This window comes from Neopelma chrysocephalum, unplaced genomic scaffold, assembly GCF_003984885.1.
Source record: "Neopelma chrysocephalum unplaced genomic scaffold, ASM398488v2 Primary Assembly neopelma1_215, whole genome shotgun sequence".
In the NCBI taxonomy this organism is placed as follows: Eukaryota; Metazoa; Chordata; class Aves; order Passeriformes; family Pipridae; genus Neopelma; species Neopelma chrysocephalum.
The window spans coordinates 19,682-42,285 of NW_020897877.1; the positions used below are offsets into that span (position 1 = coordinate 19,682).

A 22,604-nucleotide genomic window follows, 5' to 3' on the forward strand; every position below is an offset into this window, starting at 1 on the left:
CTCAAAATACCCCCAACTCGAAGTTTTCTCCTCTCAAAATACCACCAACTCTGTTTCCTCCTCTCGAAATACCCCAACTCCGAGTTTTCTCCTCTCCAAAATACCCCCAACTCTGAATTTCCTCCTCTCCAAACACCCCCAACTCCAAGTCTTCTCCTCTCAAAATACCCCCAACTCTGAGTTTTCTCCTCTCCAAACACCCCCAACTCCGAGTTTTCTCCTCTAAAAACACCCGTTTCCTTCTCTCAAAATACCCCCAACTCCCAGTTCTCTCCTCTCAAAACACCCCCAATTCTGAGCTTTCTCATCTCAAAATACTCCCAACTCCAAGTTTTCTCCTCTCAAAACATGCCCAACTCTGTTTCCTTCTCTCAAAACACCCCTAACTCCGAATTTCCTCCTCTCCAAACACGCCCAACTCCAAGTTTTCTCTAAAAACACCCCCAACTCTGTTTCCTTCTCTCAAAATACCCCCAACTCTGTTTCCTCCTCTCAAAACACCCCCAACACCGAGTTTTACACTTTTAAAAGCCAACAAGCCCCCTAAAAATGGATTTTAAAGGCAGGTGGTGACTCCATCCAGCAGCCACTGAAGGAACAAAGTGCTGTTTCTCTTCAGGTTTGTTTTTGGAAGCAACATCACAACACCCACCACTCCTCCTGCTCCAGAAACACCCTTTTGTCTGTCTCCTCTAAAATAAAAGTAGCTGTTTACAACAGCTGCCACTACACAAGCAAGAACAAGCCAAATCAATGAGCCTCACTCCTGAATTTTAATAATATCCTGCATTTTTTTCCCCATCCACGACCTGCATGTTCCCCCAAACCAACCCTAACTCAAATATATTCATTCCCAAAAAAAAAAAGCTCTTGGAGGCAAAGGTTTTGTCTTCTCCTCCCAGCCAACACATTAGACAGCTGGACATTAGTTGGCTGGAATTGATTAGAGTTTGTGATTTAATTTAAAAGCATTTGAAAGCAGATATTAATCTCAGAGCTCTGAAGGGGAGAGAGACACGCTGGGGAGAAAAATAGATTTAATTCCCCGGGCAACTGCACTAAAAGGTACCCTGGAATTCCCAGCAGCTTTGGCACAAACCACGTCCAGAAGTGACAAAGAAGTGGGATAATGTGGCAGCACCATCTCCCTCCCTGTTTTTTACAGCAAGAAACCTTAATTCCACTGGAAAGAGCTTAATTCCTCCTTCCTGCCTCATTTGTGAGGTCTCAGTGTCACACAGGTGAACTCCCAGCACAGGGTGGGGGATTTGGGGGTGGCCTGTGCAAGGCCAGGAGTTGGACTCCACGATCCCTGTGGATCCAGCTCAGGATATTCCAGGATTCTGTGCAGATCCACAGTTACAAGAGGCATAAATCTGATTTATTTGAGCAGGTGGGACCTGCTCCAGCAGCATTTCCCCACCAGCGAGGTCCAACTCCATCAGAGAGGGGTGATCCAAGGGGAGAAAGGAGGGAGCAGTGACTGCTTTGCCTTGGAATTACTTTCCTCACACTCAGCTCCACAAAACACCACCACCAGCTGAAAGTCTCCTCGGGGATGAGGCTTGGTTTAAAGGTGAACCAGCTCACCCAGCTTCAAGTCAGAGCTGAGAGAGAAAAAAACATCCAAACATTCTTCTGGCTTGGTTGGTTTGTTTATTTTGAATTCTCCAGGGCAGAGGAAGATTCCAGGCTCCCTGCCCCATTTAACAGGGTTCAAAGCTGGGAATTCCTTCCTTGCCTCAGCTAAATTAACTCAATCTCATTAAACTCCACTGGTCAAGGGATTGTTCCCTGAGCAGTGAATCAAACATTATCCAGCTGACCATCTGGATATCTGCACTGAGCTGCTCTCAGTTAGGAGACTGGGAAGAAGTTAGAAGTTGTAAAGAGCCGAAAACCCAAATTTTTAGGGGTTTGCTCTCTGTTTTAAATGGGAAGTTCAGGTGTTACCTGCACTGCAATCCAGCTGGCGTTCACAGCGTGCTCTCCAAAGGGCCCAAACCCTGCAAGAGAACAAAAAAAAATCCACCCTGGTGAAGTTCATTCTCACAGCTTTGAACTCCACCTCGAGTCGCAAAAAGGTTTGAGCTTTTTTCCCTAGTTTAGATATCCTGAGAAAAAAAAACCACCAACCACTTTTACCACCCAATCCTTATTTCTTTACATCCAAGCATCAAACGAGGCACCTGCATTGAAATATTTCAACTGCAACCTCGTACAGGGAAGGAAACCAAGAACTTGCCCCACAAGAACCTTTTTTTTTTTTTTCCCCAACAGACATTTGGGAGGATTTTTTTTTTCCCCTTCCTGCCCAGGTTAGAAAAACTTGTTATCAAAGAGAACTTTTTAACAAAGAGAACTTGTTATCAACAGAGGACTTGATGTCAGGGAATTAAATCACGATTGGATTTTTCTATTCCTGATTGTTTTAACCCACAGCAGATCCCTCCACGAGCCTTTCCCAAAGGTTTCTTCTCTGCTCAAGTCTTCTCCAAGATCTTCATTAGCACTAATTACTAAGGAAAATTATTAAGGAAATAATCAGGACTGTTCACAACCCACCTACCCCGAGCAGCAAAGGTTACAATGGCATTATCAAAAATACCTCCTCACCACCTCTTAAAATTCCTAATGGATAACTTTGGAGTTAACTGGTGATCCATAACATCTTCTCCTGAGCAAGCACACAAAGGTTGAGCAATTTATCTGGGCGTAATGTCGATACACTTTAATTTACAATGTCAGCATTGCCCTCTGAGCTTAATGCAATTAGGAGGCATAAATTCTGCCCAGCTCCTGAAAGGATTCGAGAAGAACCACAAATATTAAGTGACACCTTAATGGAAATGCCGTGTTTGCCATCAGCAGCCAGGCTGAGGTGATGCTGCACACGAGGAATTCACACACAGCGCTGGCTCATCCACGCCCGTGGATCAAAACCCAGCATTGGTATCTCCCCAAAACAAATATTCCCACAGAATCCAAGTGGTGGTGTGTTTTCCTGTTCAGCAAAACCCCAAGGCTGTAACACAATCTACGACTGCAGCACGGGGGACAGGGCAAATTAATGCCTTTTCAGCTGTTTCTGCGAGTCCTGCACAACTCTCTGAAAACAAACACCGCAGCCCGCTGGGTTTAACTCCTAAATAAAGTGCAATAATCTTATAAAACAAATAAAATATGTATTTTAGCAACCCAGCCACCGAAAGGCTGAAATTCTACAGGTGGTTCAGGCACACAACGTGATCCTCTTGCCCCGAATCCAAAGGGAAAAACTGGCACAAGCACAACCGGGGGTATCACTGCTGTGACTCATCCCCTGCCCGGATCCCGGGCGTTATCCCTTATCCCGGGATAAGGAACTTTGTGGGCACATCCGACCCCCTCGGAGCACATCCACCCCGGGGCCCTCCAAGGCTCATTAGCAGTAAACCAGCTGCAGGGATCGTGACGGGGATTATCTCCTTAACGAGTTCTAAAAAAGAAATTGTGCACAAATAACGCTTATCCTCGGCCAGCACCACCTCGGGACTGAACGGGGAACGCGACACCATCCCCGGCTTTTAAAAGGAATTTAACGTGACATCGATGACATTATCAAAGAGGGGCAGAGCTGACGAGGCAACAACCGCTGTGTTTTGTAACCAGACTTCCCTGAAAAACGGGAGGGGGAAAAAAAAAAAAAGAGCCCGGAGAAGCCTTGCGAGCAGCAGAACATTCCCTGACACACGTTTTCTGTTTAGTCACCACCGCCCCGCGCTGGATTTGGGGCTGGGAAAGGCAGGATTCGCCACCTGCTTTCTCCTCTCTCCGCGACCGTTCCCTGCAAAGACACTTTTGCCTCCGATTTCAGCCGCCCCGGCCGAGCCCCCGCCATTCAAACGGCCTCAAACTTCAGCTGCTGGGGGGGGGGGAGAACCTGAATAGTTTCAGGCGAGTTCCCCATTTGTCACAGAACGGCCTCACCCACAAATCACCCCGAGCGGCCTTTGTACCCCGGGGAAGAGCCTGACAGCGCCGGGGCCCCTCGTTCCCTGGCTTATTCTTCCCTCGGGGGCTTCTGCAGCGCTGAGAGGGGGGGATTTGGGGAGCAGCTTCCACACCTCGGTGGCTGGGGATGGGGTGGTCAGCGAGCAAATCCCGTCCCCTGCGCCCCTGAATTGTTTTTTTCCTGCTCCTTGGTAGGTTTGGAAAGACGGCTCCTGTCTTTCCACAAGCAGCAAAGCCCCTGGGAGGGGGCTCAGGGATGGAAAAGGGAGATCCAGGTCCTCGCTGCCTGGGCACAAGTGTTGGGAAAGCTGCTGCAAAGCCCCCTCAGCACGGGATCCCCCCAGCTCCTGACACCCCTCACACGCAGCAGAGCGTCCCCCAAAACCCCCCCAGATCCTGCCCTCCATCCCCAGGGCTCCTGTTTATCACCCCACACAGGGCAGAACCCCCCCAAACAGCCCCCCAGGGACAGCTTCCCCCTCTCCATCCCCACGGGACAGCAGCCCCCCAGCTCCTGGTCACACGTTCCCCTCCCTCACCTCGGGGAAGGGGTCCCCCACCTACCTCCCCCCCCCGCCCCCTTTACATCAGGGAAGGGGTCCTCAAACCTACTCTCCCCGCCAAGCCCCACCAGCCTCAGGGAAGGGGTCCCCAAAACCACCCTCCCCTCAAACCCCCCCACTCACCTGCCTCCTCCAGTTCCCCTCCAAGGGTTGGGTCCCTCACCTGCGCCCCTCACCTTAGGGATGGTGTCTCCATAACTACCCTCCACCCCAAGCCCCCATCACCTCGGGGAAGGGGTCTCTGACCTGCTCCTCTGAGCTCCCCACTCCCCTCGGGTGGGGGTCCCCCACCTATTCTCCCGAGCCCCTCTCACCTCGGGGAAGGGGTGCCCATAACTACCCTCCACCCCAAACCCCATCACCTCGGGCAAGGGGTCTCTGACCTGCTCCTCTGAGCTCCCCCCTCCCCTCGGGCGGGGGTCCCCCACCTATCCCCCCGAGCCCCTCTCACCTCGGGGAAGGGGTCCCTCACCTGCCCCCCCTGAGCTCCCTCTTCACCTCGGGGGAAGGGGTCCCCCATCTCGTCTCCCCCCAAGCCCCCTTCCCGGAGCCGTCCCGTACCCGTCACCACCACCGCCCGCCGCGGCTTCTCCATCGCGGCTCCGTCCCGTCCGTCCCGTCCCGTCCCGTCCCGCCGCCGCCGCCCCGCACTGAGCGCGGCCCCGCCCCGCCGCGCCCGCCCCGCCCCGCAGCGCCCGGGCCCGCCGCTTCCGCCGCCGCGGCGGAAGTCCCGCAGCGGGACGGCCCCGGGAGCCTTTCCCCGCTCACCGGGCACCGCTCACCGTTCGCTCACCGTAGCCCGAGGCGGGGGAGGGTTGGGTCACCGTAACCCCAGACGCGCCCGCGGGCGGTGGGGGGTGGTTGGTTGAACAAAACGCTCATCCTGAGCCCCACAGGGGTTCCCCGCGCGGCCGTGCGGGGGGAGCACGAACCGCGCGGTACCAGAGGGGCCCCGTCCCGTCCCTCCCGCCCCGGGCCCGGGCCCTTCCCGGGCGGCGCCGCCGCCAAGGCGCGGCCGGACCCGAGCGGCGCGGCCGGGGCCGAGTCCCCGCGCGCTGATTGGCCGCGGCGGGGCCGCGCCGAGCGCTGATTGGCCGCGGCGGGGCCGCGCCGCGCGCTGATTGGCCCCGCGCGGAGCCGGGGGGCGGTTTGAGCGGCAGCGCCCGGCGCGGCGGCGGCGGCTCCGCGGGACCCGCACGATGGTGAGCGCCGGCAGCGGCACCGGGGGGAGCACAGCCGGGGGGGAGTGCGGGGCTGGGGAGGGGGCTGGAGCTCCGGGGAGGCCCTGGGGTATCCCTCCCCTGTCCGGTGCCCCGCTCGGTGCACCGGTGGGTCCCCCGGTGTCGCTCGGTGCCTGAGGCCTCTCCCCTCTGTTCCGCTCGCAGCTGCCTCTATCGCTGCTGAAGACGGCGCAGAACCACCCCATGGTGAGTACGCGAGTACTAACTCCGGTCCACCGCCCCTCCCGGCCTCGGTGACACCGGGGAAGGTCCCGGTACCGGCGGCACGCGTGACTCGTGTTCTCTCGCAGCTGGTGGAGCTGAAGAACGGGGAGACCTACAACGGGCACCTGGTGAGCTGCGACAACTGGATGAACATCAACCTGCGGGAGGTCATCTGCACGTCACGGGTAAGGCCGGGGCACCGGGCAGGGGTCACCCTGGCACGGGGCAGGGACCACCACCCTCTGTGTGCACGGGGAACACCCAGCACCGGGCAGGGGTCACCCACCAGCCAGGATTCCAACAGTGCCTGGCACTGGGCAGGGGTCACCCACCCGCTGTGCCCCCAGGAACCGTCCCCCAGGGGTGCTGACCTCTGTCCCTGCAGCCAGGCCAGCTCTGCTGTAGCTCAGAGGCTGTTACTCCTGTGGAAGTGTGACTGCTGCCCGAAATGCAAATTTAACATAGTTATAAGATCCATAACGAAGGAACACGCTCAGGTGCACGCCGGGACAGGCTGACTTTCTGCACAGAATGAGGGGCTGGGGATCCCTCCCCCCCCTCAGTGAAGCTCAGGAGGTCCCTTGCCCCCCTCACTGAGGGTCTGGGGACCACATGCTGTGATCCTGAGCCGGATTTCCCCAAAAAAACCAGCTTTCCCCTGTCACGTGCTGCCCCAGCAGCCTCAAACACCACGTTCACTTTTATTCCCTGCCTGTCTCTCCCCCTCTCACTCCACATCCAACCCAGGAGCCGGTGGTTCACCCGTTCTGAGGCCATCTGGGACTTCTGCCCTTGGCCAGAGTTGCTCCAGGAGGTTGAGATTTGTGCTTTGGGCTTTGACCTCCGTCAGAAATGTCTGGTCTTGCTCCCTGTGTGCTGTGGGAAGTGGCAGCTGGAGGGATATCAGGCTGTCACTGCTCTCTCCCCTGCCCTGGAATGTCAGAGCTCCATGGGAAAGACTGGCAGGGGTCCTTGTTCTTCCAAAAATCTCTCTGCAAACCCCCCAGTTCCTGTTTCCACAGCAAGAGTTTGGAGTGGTGTCACATCAGTGTGACAGAGAAAACACCCTGAGCGAGGTTTGGGAGGGAATTTTGGGGTGGAATGGCAGAGTTTGGAATTTGTGGATGCACCCTGGGTCATGGTGGGACAAGTTGAATTTAGCAGGAGAGAGGGACTAGAGGAGGTAACAGCCAAGCCCATGATAGGGGTGATACCATCCTTCTCCTTGGAAATTCGCTTCCAAAGGTTCAGTGCTCTGCCTGGGAAGAGCAGCAGCTCAGGTTTTGTTCCCTCTGGGTGACCTGGAGGTATCACCCAGAAGGAAATGGACCTGTTGGAGCGAGGCCAGAGGAGGCACCGAGATGATCAGAGGGCTGGAGCAGCTCTGCTGGGAGGGAAGGCTGGGAGAGTTGGGATTGTTCAGCCTGGAGAAGAGAAGCTTTGGGGTGACCTGATTGTGGCCTTCCAGGACCTGAAGGGGCTACAAGAAAGATGGAGAGAAACTATTTCCAAGGGCCCGGAGTGACAGGACAAGGGGCAATGGCTTCAAACTATCTCAGAGAGTGGGTTTAGGTGGAATATTGGGAAGGAATTCTTCCCTGGGAGGGTGGGGAGGCCCTGGCACAGGTTGCCCAGAGAAGCTGTGGCTGCCCCATCCCTGGAAGTGTCCAAGGCCAGGTTGGATGGGGCTTGGAGCAACCTGGGCTAGTGAAAGGTGTCCCTGCCCATGGCAGGGGATGCAACTGGATGAGCTTTAAGTCACTTCCAACCCGAACCAGTCTGTGTTTCCCTCATTCCCTGATCTGTCCCAGGAAAGCAACCAGGCTCCCCAGCCTCAGCCCACCTGAACACACCAGAACCCCCCCAAATCCCAGATGAACGTGGAGCTGCGGGGTTGTACTGGTGGCACTGGTGGCACTGGCCACTAGATGGCACGGAACAACGAGCCGGGAGCCGGTTGTTTACTCCGGGGAGGCCGGAACGAGGAAGCGAAGGAGCCTGGAGAGCCTGGTTCCATCCCTTCCTGCATCCCGAGCCAAGGAGCAGGCAGGCAGATCCAAGGCAGGGTGGGGTTTGCCGGGTTGGAAGAGAACTGTTTCTCTCTGTCTTGTCCTGGACTTGCCTGTACAGGCAAGAGCTGCCCCAAATAACTCCCGGGGCGGGGTGAGAAGGGGGGGGGAAAACCGACTGTTTTATCCCGGGAGAGGAGGAACGGGGTGTTCTGGTTTCTCCTCCTCTCCTGGGACGCGACAGGCGCCTCGTCCACGTGGTGCCACTTGAGGATGGCTGGGCTGGAGGGATCCCAGCTGCATCCAGATCCCCACGGAGCCGCTGCCCAGCTGGGAATGCGGGGCTGGAGCGGGACGAGGCGGGTCCCTGTCCCTCCTCCCAGTTACATCATGGCCAGAGAGTTGTTGTTCAGCTTCGGTGCTGGATTCTCGCTCCCTGGTGGGTTGTGTCCTAGGGGGAAGCCCATTGTATCCCAGGAAAACCCTTGAAACAACTCAAAGCAGCATCCAGAGGTGGCTGCTTCGAAACCGTGCACCTGAAGACTCTTTTTTTTTTTTTTTGGTAATAAATGTAAAATGGGTGAGCTCCTTTTTTCCCCTCAGCTGCTCTGGTGGCTCACACCCCACAGCCAGCTGGCTCCAGACCTGCCTTGCTGCTCCCTCCACACCCCAGAGGAGTGAAGGGTTGGGGTGACTCCCAGCTGGAGGAGGAACCTGGCCACAGCTGCCCTTTTTTTCCCCAGAACTGGTTGTTCATCAGCATTTTAACTCCCCACGTTTGTGTCTCTAGTCCCACTTTCAGTTACCTTCTTGTGCAAGAAGGCAAGGAGGTGCTTGTTTCCTCACCCTCTTCTTCCTTCATTTTCTGAGGGCGTTTGAGGTAATTGTGGAACAAAATCTTTATGGGTCCCAACTCAGAATATTCCGTGAAATTCTGAAATTGAAACTACAGTTGTTTGTGGCCCCGGGTTGTATTTTGGGGAGGAAAAGCCTTTGTTTTTCACAGTTAGTTATGAATAAAGCTTCCAGCAAAGACTGGTGGAGCTCTCACTCTCTCCAGAAGTGATGGAAACACACAAATGCCCTAAAAAGTGATGGAAAAGCACTGGGTTTTGTCCGTGTCTCCCCAACAGGATGGAGACAAGTTCTGGAGGATGCCCGAGTGCTACATCCGTGGCAGCACCATCAAATACCTGCGGATCCCCGACGAAATCATTGACATGGTGAAGGAGGAGGTGGTGTCCAAGGGCAGAGGCCGTGGTGGGATGCAACAGCAGAAGCAACAGAAGGGCCGTGGGGTTGGAGGAGCTGGACGAGGTAACGATCCCGTTTTGTTTCCCAGCTGGGAGAGGGGGGCTGAGTGAGATCCCTGCCTATGGAATTTCACCTCTTGTGCAAGGAATCAGCTCCTGCTTCTCGGGTTTAGAGCCAGGGCTGGGGCTGGGAGAAGCTGGAGCCGTTCCTGTGCAGGATCCAGTCGAGCGAGTGCGTAAGGGCAGCGTCTGCCAAGGCACAGGGAGGATCCGTGCCAGGGATGGGCCTCCCTCGGTTCTGGGGTTGGGCAGGAGCTTAAGAGAGTCTGAACGGGATTGTTTCTACCCCTCCTGGCTCGTTTGGCAGCAGGGCCCTACAAAACTTTTCAGCTTAGCAAGTCCAGGGGGGAGAAACAGTTGTTCTGGGTGAAAACAGTGAAAATACAGCGGGTTCTGCCCGTGGAAGTGATAGAAAAAAGTCATCTTCTCTCCCATTAAAATGGGGCTTTGGATCTCCTGCCAGTTTATTTATATTTAAAAAAAAAAAAAAACAAACCCCACACAAAAAACTGAGGGTTTGTAGGGTTTGTGTTCCTCCTGCTCCCCATGAATAATTCATGTTGCTGATAAAAGGGGAGGTTGCCACTTCAGAAGAAATAGGTCACCAAAACAACATTCCTATTTCATGGGGTTAAGCGATCCCGGAGCACTTCAGCTGGAGGACATGTTGCTCTTTTTTCCTCCTCCCCCCCCAACCAAATTATCCCACTGGAAGCCTCAGAACCATTTCTCTCCTTTCCTGCTCACCCCCTCGTGCCACACCTTTGGGGGTTCGTGGTCACCTCGCAGCCCCCGGAGGCTTCGCCTGCGGTCGGAGCTTAAAATCCCGAGTTAAATTTTAAAAGGAGCCCTGGGCACTGGGACACCGAGGGGTGAAGCCTCTTTTTTGCAGCACCCTTAAGGACCTGCCTGTGTGTTTTGACTATGCCAGGAATCCTGGCAGGACAGGTGGGATCCACCCAGAGCCATCACTGCCGGGACGGGACGTGCGGCGTCTCGCGATTCCCGGGGCCTCCTTTTTCTCCCAAATCCCCGCCATCCCTGCTCCCTCCTGGAAGCTCCCAGCGTGCAAGAAGTGACCTTTACAAATCTGAAGGCGCCTTTATTTTCCCCCCTCCTTCCCTTTGCAGTGTCCAGAGTGCTTGGCAGGGCGTTTTTTTGGTGGTTTTATGGGTTTTTTTTTTTTTGGGATATGGTTATTCGGAGAAACATTTTCACGGTGCTGGTTTTTTTTTTTCTCTCTGCCGTGGAAATACAGAAACATCCACCTTGTGGGGAGCAGAGCTGGAGCTCTTGAGGTGGAGCTCCTGCTGTTTTCATGTGCAGCTTAAATTCGCTGATGGAATATTTTCGAGCATTTGCTAATTAGCTCCAAGGTTTGGCTCTCATTACTGAGACATGAAGGGAGGAGGGGAAAGGGGAGGGGGGAAAAAAAACAAAACCAAAACAACCAGGCAGGACAATTTTGTTGGGAGGCCACCAGGCAGGAGTGAAGCTGTAATTGTGCACACAGTTGAAAGGGTTATTGTTTCTGACACTGGTAATCCTTCCTCTTTGACTTCTTGCTTGCCAAACTCAGAAGTCCCTGGTCTTTGCTCCAGGAGCAGCTGGAACATCCCAAGCACTGCAGGGTTTGGAATAATTTATATTTTGCCTTTGATTTAATCACGTCTCCTCAGTGAAGCAACTGCTGAGGGCTCTTGTGCCTGGTGCTTGGACTGGGTCTCCTTTGGGAGGGTGGATCCACATCCTGATTTATCCCTGTTTTGGGGGTAAATCTGAGCTCAGCAGCTCCTGTGACAGTCGCAGCTTTTGGGTATGAGGATGCTCATCTCACCACAGCCTCCCAACTCCTGCTGTCCTGTGCCCTCTCCAAAGCCATGGGTTGCTCTGTCCAGCTTTTGTTGGCCCTCACAGCTCTCAGGGGACCTGGATTTTAAATTTATCACTTCCTTGGCTCCATTTTTCAGGCAAAACTTCAATTTACCACGACATTACCATCAATCATGACATTAACATCAATCATGACATTAACACACCAGTTTGTGCACCTCTTAAACACAGGTCTGGGACTGGAAAGGGAGGTGTCAAAAAGTCCTGTTTCTGCTTCTAAGACTCAAAAATAAACATGTATTTGGGTAAGACAAGAATAACTGTGTGCCAGGGGTGCTGTTACATCCTTGCTCTTCCTTTCTGCTCCACAGGTGTGTTTGGTGGCCGTGGCAGAGGAATTCCAGGCAGTGGAAGAGGCCAGCAGGAAAAAAAGCCAGGCAGACAATCAGCCAAGCAGTGAAATGTCTGCACCCAAGGCCGGGGACAGTTTGGGTTTTGTCACCTCAGGATTTGCCACGTGTTCAAAAACGTTCCCTTTCCCACTCTCCCGTGAGTCAATCAGAGCCCAAATCATGTTCATTTTGGAAGCCCCTCGTGATTTAATCTGGTCAAGTGGAGTTTTCACTCCTTGTAGTCAGTAAGTCGTTGGAAATATTTCTTAAAAGAAAAAAAAAAAAGAAAAAAATCATTCATGGTTAAGGGCTGAAGTTCTGCCTTCTCCTGAGAGTGAATTTTTCAGGGTCGCCAGGTTTAATTTAAAATATTATCCTGTTCAGAGGTACCAGAACGAAGGCAAACAGACACTTTCTGGATTGTTTGGAATTTTTGTTTGGTTTTTTTTTTTATACTTGAAACTTGGGAAACGTGTGTTTGTAACAGATGTGTGAGCGTTTTGCTTTAAAAACACTGAACTTGAGGATATTGTGTCTGTACACGACTAGTCTTAAAGGTTTGGGGTTTTCTAAAGCCAACAAACCTTTAAACTATTGCTTTTCTTTTCCTGGCCAGTCAGTTCTGTCTCTCCTATGGCTGAAAGGAGAACTTGGGGTGAACATTGGCCTTCAAGGGTTGTTCCCAAGAGAGCTTTGTGATAAATGAGTGTTTCCCAATTAGTTCATTGCTAACTTGACTTCAGATTAGAAGTTTCCTTTAAAGGAACAGGTTTTCTGTGGGTTTTTTTGCATGAGGCTGGTGCTCCCCTCTCTCCTCATGGGTGATTTTTTTTTTTTTAAATTTTCTGAGTTGATTTACGTGGATTTATTTCCCTCCCGCTTGGGAAAACTCTTTCCCCTTTTGCTGTGACACCAAGCACTGAACTCTTGACAATATTTCTCAACCTGATTTCTTCCAGTACCTGGTGATTGACCTCACTGGATGTACCTGTCACTTCCTTTCCTAGTCACCAATTATCTCCCCTTGGGGAGCAGCGTGTCCCTCCTGTAGGCTCAGAAAACTCCTGGGAATTCCCAGGTTGAGTTGCTCCAGTCTTCCATCCCATGAGCAAAATGCACCTGCAAAATATCCTGATATTAATTGAACATCTGCACAAGGGGAAGAAACAACTCTGGGTGAGCCTTAACCCCCTCAAGGGATGAAATAGGTGAATTTTAGGGGAAAAACCCGTGTTGTGGCTGGTTTTGAGCAGGTTTTGGTTTGGTTTGGTACAACTGGTTCTCTGTATTGAAGCCTATTCTCTTCTTATATTGAAGCCTATTCTCTGCCATCACCACTGTCTTGAAAAGGAGTGAAGAACATGCTTTTATAGAGTTATTTTTTTAATGTTTATAGAACTGGGTGCAGTGGTGAGTGGGAATAAATCTCCAGCCTCTACCAACAGCCTCCCTCTCTTGTGTCTGCGGCGGCCTGACCCCAAACCCCTTCCCTGAGCCCTGGGATCAGGGAGAAATCCCTGTATTTTTAGTTCCTGCTTCTCTCCGAGGCGTTAACCAGCACTCCCATGTCCTTCCCAGGCGATCCAGCTTCTCCCAAGGAGCCAAATCCAGGCCATGGGAAAGGGGTGATGTGTCCTCCCCTCCTCAGGCTCCACGTAAACACCCCTGTGTGGTGTTTTAACAAAGCCCTGGTGTCAGACTTTCCCTTCCCAACCTGCTCTCCCTCCCTTTGGATCCCTCCAGCCACGGAGACTCCTCCGTGCACTGCTGGGATTGAAGGTCTGGCCTGGCTGGATAAATCTTCCCTGCAACAATGGGACCTTTGGCTCCTGCTCAGGGTTGAGTCCTCCAAGTGCTCCTTATCTCCCAGCCAAGCTCTGGGGTCAGGTGATGGAGCTCGTTAAGTTCTGCATTTGTTTAATTACACCACAGGCTTTAGCAGCATTCCCTGCCTGCCTCCCCCTTCCTTTTTTCCACCTCTGTAGGAATATTTTTGTTCCCAGCTGAGGGCAACTGGGTGGAAGGTGGTTCTGGGGGGGGAGCGTCGCACTCTGATTTTGGGCTTTTTTTTTGCCCCAAAAATGGGTGTCTGGGGCCGTCACGTGTTCCAGCCCCTGCCCCGTGGCAGCACAGGGGAGGCTGAAAAAATTACAAGAAACTAAAACAAAACAGGGAGGAGCAAGATAAAAGCAACAAAGCAGAGAGAGGAGGGAAGAAAGGTCTGAGCCTCGCTGCCGGCGTGGGTGGGTGAACGGCCTAGCAGGGCTGGAAAGACCCAGCAAAGGCCACCCTGGAAACCCTCCCTGCTGCCTTCCCGGGATATTTTGGTGGCAGTTGAGCTGGTGGCAGCTCCAGCAGCCACGGGGATGTGTCTCTGGCCGCCCCACAGTGACTCATAACTTCTGTGCCTCGCCGGGGAGGCAGCACAGGAATAGTTACACACCAGCGACGCGGAGGGAGTGGCTGCCGAAATATTTCAGGGCTGTGCTAAGCAACTAAAAATACACGTCAAACCCTCCTCCTCCTCCTCCTCCTCCTCCTCCTTTTTCCTTTTTAAATCTGTTTTCTTTCTCTCTTTCTGGTGTGGTGTTTTTTGGTTTTTTTGTTGTTTTTTTTTTAATTCTTGGTTCTGATTGTTGGAGGCCCCTGCGGGCCCCTCGGGGGGTTCTTCAGGGACTGGCGCAGGTTCGGGGGCAGGCGTTGGCATCTGGTGACTTCTTGTTTTCCCGGCTTGGTTCCTCTCTCCCTGCCTGTGGCAGTGACTAAGAGGCAGCTTCCCCTGCGTGCCCGGTGCCCGCCGTGCCAATCCCGGGGTGCAAACCCTCTCCTGCTTCTTCCCTTTTCCACGGGGGGCCGGCTTGGTGCGTGGATACATCCCTGGGAGCTCGTGGGTGTCTTGCTTTGGGTCCAGCCCGTGTCCTCAAAGCCGTGGGTGTCAATCCCTTCGTGGTTTGGGTGTCTTGGCTCCTGGCAGAGCAGGATCAGGCGCTGCCGGTGGCACGCAGGGAAGGGTCCCGTTGGTGCCATGGAAACGGGGGGAGCAGGAGCTGCGTGAGGATGCTCTGGTGACCCTGCTCGAGGCAGGCTCGCGGTCCGGCGGCGGCGTGGGCTCATCCCAAATCCTCACCGCCCGCTCCGGGGTAAATATAGCCCGGCTGGCAGGTGGCAAAGACACGGCGTGACTCAGTGGGTGCTCCGACGCCTCCGGGAATAGCAGCTCCGGCCACCCAGCCGTGGCGAGGCTGGCACTGCCACCAGCTCCATGCACGGGGGACATCCCCACGGCAGGCAGGCGGAAGGGGCCACTGAATCATGCCCCTCATTAAACGCTCATTAAGCAAATGAAGCTGCCGGGCACGGGGCTGCCACCGGCGAGACATCCCACGACATCCCACGGGCCCTCTGGCTTGGGGACAGGGGATGTGTGGGATGAGCAGCAGCGGTGACAGGCTGGGAGCGTGCGGGGGGACACAGCGGGATGAGCCTCGGGGCGCTGGGACCCTTGTGGGGAGGGGTGGTGGGGTTTTGCCGGTCGGGCCCAGCCCGTGGCTCACATCCCTGGCCAGGGGCCAGCCGCTCTTCCCGGGAGGCCCCGGGGCCGGCTCGTTCCTCCCTGGAACTGATTAAAGCACCTCCAGCCAAAGCTGGTTCTTGTTGTCCCGCTGCTGTGCTGGGGGAGCACTGTGGGTACCCCCGTGCAGCTCTGCCCACCGATGCCCACCCGGGTCCCTGTGCGAGGCCAGGACGGGGGGAAGGGGAGCTGTTCCCCCCCTGCCCTGGTCCCCGTCCCTCGCCAGCCGGGTTGGGTCAGGATGGAAAGTCTGAACCTGCCGGTCCGGCCGCCGCCGCGCCCCTAATGACGGGTTTGGAGCGGAAACACGGACGGCGGCTTCACCTGGGAGCTGCTCCCCGGCCCTGCCCAAGCCCCCCGGGACACCGGCCCTGGCACCTGCCCCCTTCCCATGGGGCAGTGGGGACAGCAAGGGGACACAGGGCTCGGTCTGCTCCGCTTCATCTGAGATTTAATCAACTGCGTGTATTTGGGATTTTAATGAACTGTGTTTATTTGGGATTTAATTAACTGCAGCTGTTGGGGGAGGGTGGATCCCAGTCATTCCCACTTGTGCCTCAGTTTCCCCAGTGCCAGCGCTGGGTGTCCCGGCCCCAGGGGCTGCCCCAGCCCTGTCCTGGGTGTCACCTGTGTACCCTGCGGCCTCCCTGAAGCCAGGGCTGAGCTGTGCCCTGTGCCATGTCCTGTGCCATTCCCTGTGCCATGTCCTGTGTCCTGTGCCATTCCCTGTGCCATTCCCTGTGCCATGTCCTGTGTCCTGTGCCCTGTGCCATGTCCTGTGCCATTCCCTATGCCATGTCCTGTGTCCTGTGCCCTGTGCTGTGTCCTGTGCCATTCCCTGTGCCCTGTGCCATGTCCTGCACCATTCCCTGTGCCCTTTGCTGTGTCCTGTGCCATTCCCTGTGCCCTGTGCCATGTCCTGCACCATTCCCTGCGCCCTGTGCCGTGTCCTGTGCCATGTCCCGTGCCCCACACCATGGTGTCCCCACACCCCGCGCCGTGCCCCACACCGTGGCCGTGCTATCCCAACACCCAGTCCCACGCCGTGCCCGTGGGCCGCAAACAGGCCGGGCTGACAGAGGCCCTTTGCACCAGGATCACCGCGGGCAGGGTGTCAGCGCAGCACCGCCGCAGGGTCCCCTCGGGGGGCCCCCCGGCACTGACACCCCCTGATTTATCGCCCTCGTTAGCGCAGGCCTGGAACCATCTGGCAGCAATTAGGCCGCGGCTCCGCGTCACCCGCCCCGGCGTCCCCGCGGCCTCGCCGTGCGCCGCGTTCGCCGAGACCCTGGGCCCGCGGCGCGGGGGCCGCATCCTGCCCGCGCGAGGGGGGGGGTTATCAGCGGCCATCGGCGCCGGTTCCCCCCCCCCGCGCCGGTGACGTCAAGCGCTGACGCCGATCCACCCCCTCAGCCGCCCGCGGGCTTGGCCGGCCGTGACGTCTGCGGCCTCCACCGCCGCCGCCGCTTAACTCCTTCCCCGGTGACGGTTGAGCGGGGCCTCAAGGGGCTCACGGTGGAGCCAAGGTGTTGGGCCTGGCCTGAGTGACCCCCCCGGTGATGGTGTGACCCCCCCTGGGAAACCGCGGTTGGCCGCCCGCCGTGTGGTGGCAAACCGACCCACCGGCACCGGTGTCACCGGGATGCGCCGGTGACAAAGGCTTTGATGAGGGAAGTGTGGGCACACGCAGGGACGGTGGTTCTGTCCCACCGGGGCACGGCCCGGGCAGGCCCTGCTGTGCCTGGTGCTTGTGGCTTGTCCCAGTTTGACCCACGTGGGTGGTGGCCTGGCCGTCCCCAGAGGGTGCCATGAGGCCCCATGGCCCCGTGTGTCTGTTTATTTCTTTGTTGTGCCCTTTTACAGCCGGGGCCTGACCCGGTGCTAGTTCCCGGTGTTGGTTCTGGTGCCAGTGACTGTGCCCAGTATTGCCCCTGGTGCCGGTGACTGCCCAGTGCCAGTGCTCAGTGGCTGGTTCCCGTGCCCTGTGGACGGTGCCCAGTTCCCGGTGCCGGTTCCCATTCCATGCCTGGTCCGGCTTCCAGAGGGGGTCCCGGTTTCCAGTGGCAGGTGGGCGATTCCCATGCCCCAGTCCCGGTTCCCACTGGCTGGCAGCCTGTTCCCGTGCCCAGTTCCCATTCCCATGCCTGGTGACTGGTGCCCTGTGGCTGGATCCTGTTCCTTGTGCCTGGTCCTGCGCCCCGTGCCTGGTTCCTGGTGCTGGTTCCCGGTCCCCGTGCCCGGTTCCCATTCCTGGTCCTCCTGGCTGGTTCCCATTCTCCGGTGCCGGTTGGCACTCCCGGTGCCCGTTCCCGGTGCCCGTTCCCGCCCCTCCCTTTGTGCTCATCAGTCCAGGCGGTTGGCAGTCCCGGTTCCCGGTACCCATTCCCGCTGCCCGTTCCCGCCTCTCCCTTTGTGCCCATCAGCCCCGGCAGTTTGCAGTCCCAGTTCCCGGTACCCGTTCCCGGTGCCCGTTCCCTCCCCTCCCTTTGTGCCCGGTAGTCCGGATCCCGGTTGGCAGTCCGGATCCCGGTTGGCAGCCCTCGTTCCCGGTGCCCGTTCCCGTTCCCGCCCCTCCCTTTGTGCCCGTCGGTCCCGGCGGGGGTGTGGGGGGGTGTGTGCACGTGACCGCCCCTCCCCCCGCGCTGACGTCATCCCAGGGCCCCGCGCGCTGTTGTCCCGTTTACCCGCCGGTTGCCCCGGCGACGGCGCGGCCGGGGGTGGGCGTGGCCCGGCGAGTGGGCGTGGCGCCACCTCCCCGGGGCGGCGGGCCCTCCCCTTATGCAAACGAGGGCGGGCGAGCACGTCATCTGCAGCCAATGGGGGCCCGGCGCGGTGAGGTCACCGCGGCGGCGCCGCCTATTTAAAGCGGCGCGGGGCGCGCGGCGGCGGCAGACGCGTGTGCGCGCGCGCAGGAGCGGGGTCGCGGCCGGTGCGCACCGGGCGCCTCCCCCGCCCGCCCCCCCACCCCCCTTCCCGGGCCCCGCCCCGGCCCTCCCCCCCCCCCTCCCGGCCCCGTTTCCCCCGCAGCCGGGCGGGGGAGGAGGATGGAAACACCCTTCTACCATGATGATGTGTTGAGCGGCCTCGGCAGCGGCTTCGCCCCGTCCTCCGGCAGCAGCGGGCTCCTCCTGCCCTTCCCTGGCGGCAGCATGATGAAGAAGGACGCGCTCGGCATGGCCTTACCGGAGCAGTTGGCGGCGGCGCTGAAAGCCCCCGGCGCGGCCAGCGGCGAGGCGGCGGGGCTGCTGGGCTCGGCAGAGCTGGGGCTGCTCAAACTGGCGTCGCCGGAGCTGGAGCGGCTCATCATCCAGTCCAACGGGCTGGTCACCACCACCCCGACGAGCGGGCAGTTCCTCTACCCTAAAGCGGCCGCCTCCGAGGAGCAGGAGTTCGCCGAGGGCTTCGTGAAGGCGCTGGAGGACTTGCACAAGCAGAACCAGCTGGGCGGCGGCGCGGCGGGGAGCGGCGGCGGCGGAGGAGGGAGCGGCGGCGGCGGCGGCGGGAGCGGCGGCGCGGGCGAGCTGCCCGCCGCCGGGATGGCCCCGGAGCCGCCGGTCTACGCCAACCTCAGCACCTACCCGGCCGTCAGCTACGCCGCCGACCCGGGGCCGTTCGCGGCGCCGCCGCCGCGGCTCCCGCCGCCGCCCCCGCCGCCGCCGCCGCTGAAGGACGAGCCGCAGATCGTGCCGGAGGTGCCGAGTTTCGGGGAGAGCCCGCCGCTGTCCCCCATCGACATGGACACGCAGGAGCGCATCAAGGCGGAGCGGAAGCGGCTGAGGAACCGCATCGCCGCCTCCAAGTGCCGCAAGAGGAAGCTGGAGCGGATCTCCCGGCTGGAGGAGAAGGTGAAGAGCCTCAAGAGCCAGAACACGGAGCTCGCCTCCACCGCCAGCCTGCTCCGCGAGCAGGTCGCCCAGCTCAAGCAGAAGGTGCTCAGCCACGTCAACAGCGGCTGCCAGCTCCTGCCCCAGCACCAGCATCAGGTGCCGGCGTACTGACCGGGGGGGCCCCAGCCCGGGAACGGACTTTGAGGGGTCCCGGGCACGGACCGAGGGGAGCGGGGGGAACGCCCGCCCTGCCCCGGGCACGGACCGAGGGGGAACTTGGGGAGCGCCCGCCCTGCCCCGGGCACGGACCGAGGGGGAACTTGGGGAGCCGCCCGTGCGTGCCGGGCATGGACTGAGGGGAGCGGGGGGAGCGCCTGTCCCGCCCCGGGAACGGACCGAGGGGTCCCGGGCACGGAGCCGGGGGGAGCGCCCGCCGTGCCCCGGCCGCGGACTGAGGGATGCCGGGCATGGACGGAGGGGTCCCGAGGGGAGGAAGAGGAGCGATAATCAGCCCCCCTCAGCTCCCTGAGGGGTCCGAGCGGAGGTCCGGGACCGGCTCCGGGCGGTGGGCACCGAGAATTCCCCCCGCGTACGGGCTGCGGGGAGGGAGAAGCTGGGGGTTCCCCTCACGGACTGAGGGGGGACCCGGGCCTCCCCCCCGCGCCCCACACATTCCAGTCAGGCCCCAGTAAAACCCCGCGACACGCAGAATTTGGCCTCTCGCTGTTTGCTGCGCCGGCGGGGGACGGGAAGGGAAAGGAAGGGAAGGGGCGGCGCGGGCAGGAAGCGGCGCGGCCGGGGGCCATCTTGGGGCGGGGGGGGAGCGGCGACGGAGGGGATTTGGGAGGTTTTGTGGGGGTTTTCGGGGTGAGGGGAGTCGGGGGAGGGGGAAGAGTGGTGCTGGAGAAGGGGCTCTGGGAAACGGGGGGTGAGAGGGTCTATGGGGTTGTGGGGTGGGGGCGCTTTAGGGTTGCTGGGAAGCACGGGGGATGGTGGGGGGGAGTTCCGTGGGGCGATATTGGAGGGTTCGGATGTTGGAGGGGTGTTGTGGGGTTACTGGGGCTCTCTTGAGGGGGTTGGGATTACTGGGAGTGCTGGGGCGGGAAAATCTCGTAAGTAGTGCATCTGGATTTGGATGTTGGGGGGTGCTCCCTGTGTACTGAGGCTCCTCTGAGGGGTTTTGGGGTTACTGGGTCTCTTGGGAGGATATGGTTTTACTGGGGTTCCCTGTGGGTGAGGGGAACCTGCTGCCGGTCCTGGCTGTGGCTCTGCCCTGTCAGACCCCTGGTTCCTCTGTGTTGGGGGGTTCACTGACACCGACACCCCCCTGTCCCAGCCCCCTGGGGTCACCCCATGGCACCCAGCGAGGCCGGGCCTCCGCTGCTCCTCCCCAGACTTCGGGAACTGGCCTTGACTTCCCGTCACTGCCATCGCTCCTCCTCTGCCTCCCCCACCTGTGGGGCCCTATCCCGGCTCCATCCAGGGAGCAGCACCCGAGAAACCAACCCTCCGCTCCTGGAGCGTTTGGGGACGGCACCGGAGGCAGCTTTGGCCTGTTCCAGCACTGGGATCACCCCGCTCCCGGGGGGCTCTGCTGTGGGTGACGGGAGGAGTGTGAGCTCCTTTGGGACCCTGCCGTGGGTGGCTCCCTGGGGACCCCGTGCTCGGTGCCAGCCGGCTGCGGTTTGGTGGAGGAAGCGCCTTCCCCGCCGCGCGGAAGCGGCCCCGGCGTGGTTGAGCTGCGCCCCGGATGTGCTGCTCCAGCACCAAGACGGACGGGGCTGCCACCTGTCTCCCTGTAGCAAGGCCAGCACGGCCCCGTGGCTCTGGTGTCCCCATGTCACCCCAGCCCTGTGTGCCCAAGTCGCTGTGTCCCAACATCTCCAAGTCCCTGCATCTTGATGTTCCCATCTGTGTTCCCAAGACCCCGCATCCCTTGTCCTCAAGTCCCTGCATCCTGAAATCCCCAGATCCCATTGTCCCCCAGTCCCTGCATCCTGATGTCCCTTTGTCCCTTGATCCCTTTGTCCCCAAAGCCCCACATGCTGCTCTCTCTGTGTCTCCAAATCCCTCTGTCCCTCAGACCCCACATCCCTGTGACCCACATTCCCGGATCCCTTTGTCCCCAAATCCCCACATGCTGCTGTCCGTGTGTCCCCAGAACCCTTTGTCCCCCAAGTCCCCACATCCCGACCTCCCCATCTTCCCAGATCCACTTGTGTCCCCCCCCTTCCCCCCGGTAAGACCTCGGGATGCCGGCAGGGCTGGCTCCCGGTGCCTGGGGTGGGCGGGTGGGGGTCTCACGGCCCCGGAATGGGAGATGCGCGGGGGGAAAACTGATGCCCGGGGCTGGGGCCTCCTCCCGGTGCCCGCAGGGTCCCGGTGCCGCGGCGCCGCCCGGTACCGACAGAGGGCGCCGCGGGCGGGGTCGCCCCCGCCTCCCCCGGGGCGGATGAAGGCGGCGGGACCGGCATCGGGACCGGGAGCGGGCGGGATGCTCCCGGGAGCGCTCCGCCTGCTCTGCTGCGCTGCTACCCTGCTCGCTGCCGCAGGTACCGGGCACCGGGGAGGGTCCTGGAGGCATCCTGGGGGCACTCGGGATCTGCAGCACCGGGGGGTGGGTCTGTTGCCTCCCCCTGCCCGGTCCCGGGTACCAGGAGGGGGGTCGAGGTGCTCCGGGGCACCAGGGAAGTTCGGGGAGGTGACCATGTGCTCCCCTGAGCTCTGCACTGGCGGCTCAGGGGGGAACTGGGGGGTCCCTGTGGTCTCCCTCATGGCACGGGGGGGCTGCAGCTGCTTCCCGGAGGTGCCAGGCTGGGGGGGAGCACCCGGACACTGCCCAGTACCCTGTGCTGCTGTCGGCCCCCCATTTCCAGCCCGGGCCCCCAGCACCCCCACCCTGCACCCCAAAGTGCCTCAGCTCACCCTTCTTGGCACAGGGTGCTTGGCCCTGGGTTCAACCATCCCGGTGTGAGGCAGCAGCTGGGTGGGAACGGCCCGCCCTGGTGGGCACGGCAGCCGTGGGGTCCCCCAGCACTTGGCTACGCTGTGCCCCTGGGTGTTGGCGCTGGGTGCCGGCTCTGCCACGAGGCATTTTGCTCCAGTGTCCCCCTGGGGCCAGGCTGGACCTGCTCCTCCTCTTGTGCAAACAGGACTTGGGCAGATAAGGGCACTGCCCGGAAAACACCAGCACGTCCCACGTGGCCCCAGCGGAGTCCCCATCACGCCCGGCCCTGAGGGTGTCTGGTGGGTGCCACGAGGGCCGGGCTGGCACATGTCCCTGTGCCGTGGCACTTACCTGCTGCTGCCAACCCTGCTCTGCTTGTTGCACAACAGGTTGGGAGGCTCTTTTTGACCCTGTGTTTCTGGGAGCCCATATTGGCTAAATCCCAGTTTTCTGTGTGTGATGAAAAACACCTGGGAAATGATCCCTGTGGCACCGGGAGCCCAGGCAGGTGCTGCTGCCCTTCCTGGGGCCCTGCCTGCCCCTGCCAGGGCCCTGCCATGTCCTTGCTGACCAGCTCTTTCCTCCAAGGTCTAGAGCCAGGACATGGCACCAATGTCTCCTCCACAGTGGCTCTGAACAGCTCAGGGACAACCAAGTCACCGAGTCCATCCAGGACACTGGGATCAGCAGCACCTCCAGCATCTCCATCCA

At 59.1% G+C, this 22,604-nt stretch overlaps 4 protein-coding genes across 7 annotated transcripts in view; 3 read left to right on the forward strand and 1 right to left on the reverse strand.

Annotated features, from left to right (window-relative positions):
• Positions 1 to 5,542, reverse strand: part of PGPEP1 (pyroglutamyl-peptidase I) — a 17,246-nt gene extending 11,704 nt beyond the window's left edge. Inside the window, exons 1-2 of one of the 3 annotated variants that reach the window (XM_027703235.1) lie at positions 5,339 to 5,542; positions 1,954 to 2,006 (exon numbers count right to left, since the gene is read on the reverse strand). Coding sequence is in view for 1 of the 3 variants with exons in the window: in XM_027703233.1 (XP_027559034.1) it covers positions 1,954 to 2,006; positions 5,118 to 5,151 (87 nt within the window). In the remaining 2 variants the exon portion in view is untranslated. Of the gene's footprint in view, positions 1 to 1,953; positions 2,007 to 5,117; positions 5,208 to 5,338 lie in introns of those variants that run through there. The other 2 variants (XM_027703234.1, XM_027703233.1) reach the window with 2 other exon arrangements.
• A 152-nt stretch (positions 5,543 to 5,694) lies between these two features.
• Positions 5,695 to 12,986, forward strand: LSM4 (LSM4 homolog, U6 small nuclear RNA and mRNA degradation associated). 2 transcript variants are annotated; one of them, XM_027703242.1, is made up of 5 exons: positions 5,695 to 5,758; positions 5,942 to 5,983; positions 6,088 to 6,186; positions 9,144 to 9,327; positions 11,528 to 12,986. In XM_027703242.1, exons 1-5 carry the CDS (start codon positions 5,756 to 5,758, stop codon positions 11,614 to 11,616), a joined length of 417 nt encoding a protein of 138 aa, XP_027559043.1. In that variant the 5' UTR covers positions 5,695 to 5,755; the 3' UTR covers positions 11,617 to 12,986. The 2 variants fall into 2 exon arrangements, with proteins under 2 accessions (XP_027559043.1, XP_027559045.1); XM_027703244.1 differs by lacking the exons at positions 5,695 to 5,758; positions 5,942 to 5,983; positions 6,088 to 6,186 and adding an exon at positions 7,915 to 8,067.
• A 5,040-nt stretch (positions 12,987 to 18,026) lies between these two features.
• On the forward strand, positions 18,027 to 19,657 carry JUND (JunD proto-oncogene, AP-1 transcription factor subunit). Its single transcript, XM_027703241.1, has 2 exons — positions 18,027 to 19,171; positions 19,216 to 19,657. Exon 1 carries the CDS (start codon positions 18,164 to 18,166, stop codon positions 19,115 to 19,117), a length of 954 nt encoding a protein of 317 aa, XP_027559042.1. The 5' UTR covers positions 18,027 to 18,163; the 3' UTR covers positions 19,118 to 19,171; positions 19,216 to 19,657.
• A 1,609-nt stretch (positions 19,658 to 21,266) lies between these two features.
• Positions 21,267 to 22,604, forward strand: part of LOC113977272 (membrane protein FAM174B-like) — a 2,401-nt gene continuing 1,063 nt past the window's right edge. Inside the window, exon 1 of the mRNA XM_027703266.1 lies at positions 21,267 to 21,498. Within this exon, the coding sequence (XP_027559067.1) occupies positions 21,267 to 21,498 (232 nt within the window). The remainder of the gene's footprint in view (positions 21,499 to 22,604) is intronic.